The 5,893-nt window shown below is 40.6% G+C and overlaps 1 protein-coding gene across 1 annotated transcript in view; it reads right to left on the reverse strand.

Moving 5' to 3' along the window:
* Positions 1-456: 456 nt before the first annotated feature.
* Positions 457-5,893, reverse strand: part of LOC125035166 (angiotensin-converting enzyme-like) — a 12,138-nt gene continuing 6,701 nt past the window's right edge. Inside the window, exons 9-14 of the mRNA XM_047627380.1 lie at positions 5,495-5,619; positions 4,351-4,594; positions 3,807-3,905; positions 3,527-3,667; positions 2,385-2,551; positions 457-1,017 (exon numbers count right to left, since the gene is read on the reverse strand). Of these exons, the coding sequence (XP_047483336.1) occupies positions 947-1,017; positions 2,385-2,551; positions 3,527-3,667; positions 3,807-3,905; positions 4,351-4,594; positions 5,495-5,619 (847 nt within the window). The 3' untranslated portion in view covers positions 457-946. The remainder of the gene's footprint in view (positions 1,018-2,384; positions 2,552-3,526; positions 3,668-3,806; positions 3,906-4,350; positions 4,595-5,494; positions 5,620-5,893) is intronic.

Consider the following 5,893-nt stretch of genomic DNA (forward strand, 5'->3'; position numbering starts at 1 on the left):
TCCATAAAATACTACGGCTGCCGACATGAAGAGGGCATTCCTATATGTAGACGAAGACACGGTAAAGACCCACTCTAGAGTACGGTGCATTGGTATGGGGTACACACTTACATGAGGATATAGACAAACTGGAAAGAGTTCAAAGAGCGGCCACAAAATGGGCACCAACTCTAAGAGATATGAGTTACGAAAATAGACTTCAGAAATTAGGACTTATGACATTGGATGAAAGAAGGGAAAGGAGTGACATGGCTGTGTTGTAAAGCTAGAAAGAATAAAGTTAGATAAAGATGACTATAATATTGAAAGAAGAACGAGAGGAAAGGGTAAAACGTTAAAAGTAAAAGAGGCTATAAGGGTGTCAATGAGATTAGCTCTTCTCCCGAATTAAAACAACTAAGTAAGAACAAACACATACGCATTCAATATGCATGGTTGATAGTAACGCAAGGCAGAAAAATATATATACGTGCTTATTTATTTCAGTCCTTTTGGGAAAACAATACATAACATCTAAAGTTTAAGTATTAAGAAATTGTAGTCGGTCCTGGTTAACAGATGAACTAACAACATAGATAACTGAAAGAAATGAAGAATTAGCTAAAACTAATCAACATACAACTAAAATAACGATAAAGCAAATGTTATGTCTTTGTTAACAAAAAGAAGTGCGATTTTCGTCGTCATTGCCGTCATCATTTTAATATTAACTCACAATTTTCTTCCTTCCATATTTTTTTCTACCTCGTCTTTATCTTAGACTTCTCTTCTTGCAATCCATTGCGAATTTTTCTAGATTTTTCTTCGCACCTCTCAATCTATTCCAAAATTATATTATTCTCTTCTTCCTCTTCCTGTTACTTCTTCTTCCTTCACTTCTTTTTCTTCTCCTTCCTGTTCCTCTTTTTATTTTCCTGCTCTTCCTTTCTCTTCATTCTTCTTACTATTACTTGTTCGTCTGACACCTCGCCGGATTATCTGTTGTCCGCGGCTTCTCGTACAGACAATATTCGCCGTCTGTTCGAGGAGAGGGATACGGCGTTAAAACTTGTTAACTGCTTATACATTCATTGTCATTATTTCTTTTATTTGATTATTTTTATTAGTCAAATGTGTGTATCTAATTGTTGTAGAAGGACTACAAAGGACGTGTCTGAAAAAGGGTCTCTGTAACGGTTAAGTAAGGTTTTTTCTTTATCATGACAAATAACATTATTAAAATTCTACTTACTGTGTCATATATATTATAATAAATGCTACTAGCAGATTTTAAAAACAAACTAAATAATGACTCTATTCATTCTGTTAGTAAATGATCCATATATTAATTAATTTATATGTTCTCATGCATGCGAATGTATACTCAAACAAAAGCACATGCATGCATATAGCAGATATAGTAATATATACAAACATACATTTTCATTTTTGTCACAACTTATAAGCAGCCACGTATACATACGCATATATATATGTATATATATATATATATATATATATATATATATATATACACGTATATATATATCACACACACACACACACACACACACACACACACACACACACACACACACACACACACACACACACACACACACACACACACATTGAGATGCGCATGTGTAAATGTATATTTTTATGTTTGTATATATGTATGTTTGTAAGTGCGTATTTGTATATTTGTATGTATATAGATGCATACACACTCGCACACACACACACACATACACACACACACACACACACACACACACACACACACACACACACATACACACACACACACACACACACACATATATATATATATATATATATATATATATATATATATATATATATATATATATACCCGAAACGTCTGAAAATAAAGATGCTGTTCCCGATAAGCCTGGTTTATCTGTTCCTTTTATATATATATATATATATATATATATATATATATATGTGTGTGTGTGTGTGTGTGTGTGTGTGTGTGTGTGTGTATGTGTGTGTGTGTGTGTGTGTGTGTGTGTGTGTGTGTGTGTGTGCGCGTGTGTGTGTGTGTGTGTGTGTGCCTGTATTATGTGTATTCTCGTGTTAGTATATACGTATATAAGTTTAAAAGCGTATATCTTATATGTTTGTTTAGATTCATGTATGTGTGTATGTATGTATTTATGCATGTATGTATGTATGTGTGTGTATATATATATATATATATATATATATATATATATATATATATATCCTATTCACATACACCCACACACATCCCTATTCACATACACACACACACATCCCTATTCAGACACACACATCCTATTCACATACACACACACATCCCTATTCAAATACACACACATCTCACTTCATACACACACACACCCTATTCGCCTCACCTGGCCTCCAACCGACGAATTCCCCGTGTTTCTTGTTGTCCTCGATCAGCCACATCTCCAGAGGCTTGAAATATTCCCGTAAGGCTGATCCGTCCATCTTTCTCTCCCCTGTAGCCGCCTCTATGACCTCTGGCCATGGCTTCGAGGAACCTAGTCTCATAATTTCTCTGCAATAAAACGGAGAATCAAATTGGTAGAAGGGGAGTACGAGAAATGACGAAGGAAGTCAATATTTGCAATGTTATTTCCTGCTTTTTGCTTACTAGTTCCATGATGAGAAATTTCGACATCCTAGTAGTTTTTCAGGTTATTAATATATTTGCGTTTCTTCCTTTTATATATATATATATATATATATATGTATATATATATATATATATATTTATTTATATATATATCTAGCTAGCTAATTATCTATCTGTATTTCCCTCTCTTCCTCTCCCTCTCCTCCCATATCCTCCATTGATCTCTCCCTCTATCCCTCTCCCTCTTTCTCATTCTTTCCCATCCTATACTCCTTTCACCTTCCCTCTTTCTCTCCCTCTCCTTTTCTTCTCCCCTTTCTCTTCCCGCTCTCTTTACCTTTCTCGCTCTTCATTATAAACAACATCCGGAAGGTGGCGCTCCACACATATGCCCCTGGCTGAACAAGGGCTGCGCCTTCCTGTTGCAGTCCTCTTGAGTCTACCTTATCACAAGAAGCAGCCACTTCGCACCTTCCACTCCTGAGCCTGGTTTACCCAAGGACACTCCAGGTGGCTTACATCTGCCCCTCGAGCAACCCCAGCGACTCACCCCCCTTGTCACGGCCGGATAAATCTGACACTCCAGCCTGCGGCAGCAAGCACCGCCCAGGAAGGAGCCGCCGCATAAAAGGACATGTTCGTCATACGAGAGAGACACGGCAGATAGACCAAGCCACACAGGGACCAGCTCCACAACCTCGTCCTTGACCCCGGGGACACGGGGGTCTCTTGGGGGTCTCATATCTATCTTCGACAATAAACCAGCAAGCTAAGACCTCTTTCATTGACCCGCCCAAGTCCATCTCACGCCCCGCTTACATTCAATACATCGTCTATCTATCACTTATTTTATTCATAATTCATATTCATAATATTTCATTCACTGTTGCCGCTCACCTCATAGCATTTCCGGCCCGAGTGGACGAGTTAATATCGCACTTATGCAGAGGCTTCGTAGGGTCGCCTGGCACGTACTCGCCCGCCTTCATGCACAGTGATTTATGGAGTTGAAACTGCATGACGAAACTCACGAAATTTCTGGAGGGAAAGATGAAATTTGACTTTGTGGTGTATATATATATATATATATATATATATATATATATATATATATATATGTGTTAAATCAAACAGTGACCAGCAAGCAACGCCCAGTGCCAAAAGGGGACAGACGTACCTTGTGAAAGCGATGTTGGCAGGAATGTGGTACTTGGAGGCGGCGTCGAAGTCCGCCTCAGACCGCAGCTCCGGGGGCTTCATGCCTTGGATCTCGTACCTGCGTCGTAGAAGGGTTGGTGAGTGGGAGTGGAGAGAGAGGGGGAAGAAGGGAAGGAGAGGAAAGGAGGGAAGAGAGAGGGAGAGATGGAAGGAGAGCGTGGGGGAATAAGGGAGAGGAAAAAAACGAAGGAGGTGCAAATGAAGTGGGAGGTAACAGGGGAGAGGGAGACGGAGCGAGACCAAGAAGAAACAAGGGAGAGCGAGAGGAGAAGTGCTAGTGTGGGAGGAGGGAAGAGAGGATAAAGGAAAAGAGAAAGAAAGGAGGGAACGGAGAGGGATGCAGATAAAGATAAAGTAAGGAAGAGAAAGAGAAAGGGAGTGAGAGGAGAAAAATAGTCAGAAGAAATACCTATACACAAACGCAACAAAGGAAACGTGAAGCCAAGCACGGGTCAGCGCAGAGACGCCAAACGAAGCCACACCGAAGTGCGCCCGAGCCGTACCTGAGGTCCCACCACCCGCAGTTCCAGTCCTTCTCCGGCAGGCTGCCTTCCAGAACCTTCCAGCGCCACAGGTCGACCAGGTAGGCGTAGGGCAAGAACACAACCTTGTCCAGCGCCCGTCTCATCAGGTCGTTCATCTCGGCCTCGTAGGGGAGGTGGGGGCTCTTCAGGAGACCCAGACGCCAGAGGTGCTTCGGGGTCTCCACGCTGAGGGCGACGGCGTGGCCCAGGGCCTCGTGGATCCCTGGGGATGAAGCAACGAAGAACTGAATGGACGAAGAAAATGAAAGAATGAAGAAAAATGAATGAATGGAGGAAGAAAAAGTAAATGGACGAAGAAAAATGAATGAACGAAAAGGTGAATGAAGTGGGAAAAAGTAAATGAACGAAAAGGATATATGATAATAAAAAAAAGTAAAAGAAAGAGTGATTAATTAATACAAGGCGCTGGCGTGGCCCTTGAAAATGATAAAGTTAGAAATTATGAAACGGTGAATAAAGATTGAGTAACGGATAAATAAAGGAAGGTTGAGGGCTTTTCGGATGCCTACAAAAGGAACAAACGAGGAGAAAATAATGAATGGATAAATCAATAAGAGTATGGATGATAAAAATAATAATTAGAGGAATTGATTAAGAATTGGACTAAAATTAGATGGAAAGATGGACGGCAGAGAAAATGAACGAACGGTTGATACAAAGAGTAAATGGACGAATTAATTAACCAAAATAATGGAATGAATTGATAAAACGATGGGGAAATCAGAGAATGAATTAGTAAATACAAAAAATAGAAACAGAAATGGCGGGAAGAAGAAATGGTATAAGGATACTTGGTTGAGGAAGTGTCTTGATAATAACAGAATTAATGATGAACTGACAGGTACGCCCTGATATACCCTCATACTTTAATACAACAAACAATAAATATGAAAAAGCGAACAAGCAGATGAATAAGGAAACAAACAGATCCATAAACAAGCATATAAACAAAGAAATATTTATTCAAATGATTAAACAACCAAGGAAAATAAACAACCCTAGACAAACAAGCCATTAAACACACAAGACAAGATAAAAATAAAAATAAAAATACAATTAAATAAATAATTCAAAAAAGGAATTATCGACACTGCAAACTCACCCGGATTCGCTCCAGCTCGGTAGATGTAAGGCTGGTTCCTATACTGCAGGAAGTACTGTACGTGAGTCATTTCGTGGTGTATAGTAACGAGGTCCTCCTGCGTGACGTCTGTGCAGTGCTTGATCCTGTGGGCGATGGAGGGATTTAGGAGAGGGGGGGGAGGGAGTGGGGAGGGAGGGAGGGAGGGGGAGGGAGAGGAGGGATAGTAGAGGAGGGAGAAAGGGATGGGGAGAGGGAAAAGGGAGAGAGGGGGTGAAGAGAGGAGGGTTAGTGGAGGGAGGGAGGGAGAGAGGGAGAAAGGAGCAGGGATGGGAGAGAGGGCGAAAGGGGAGAGGGGGAGAAAGAAGAGAGGGGTTAAATAAAGGAGGGATGGTAGGGTAGGGAAGGAGGACGGGAGAA

The sequence above is a fragment of the Penaeus chinensis genome, chromosome 2 (assembly GCF_019202785.1).
Source record: "Penaeus chinensis breed Huanghai No. 1 chromosome 2, ASM1920278v2, whole genome shotgun sequence".
In the NCBI taxonomy this organism is placed as follows: Eukaryota; Metazoa; Arthropoda; class Malacostraca; order Decapoda; family Penaeidae; genus Penaeus; species Penaeus chinensis.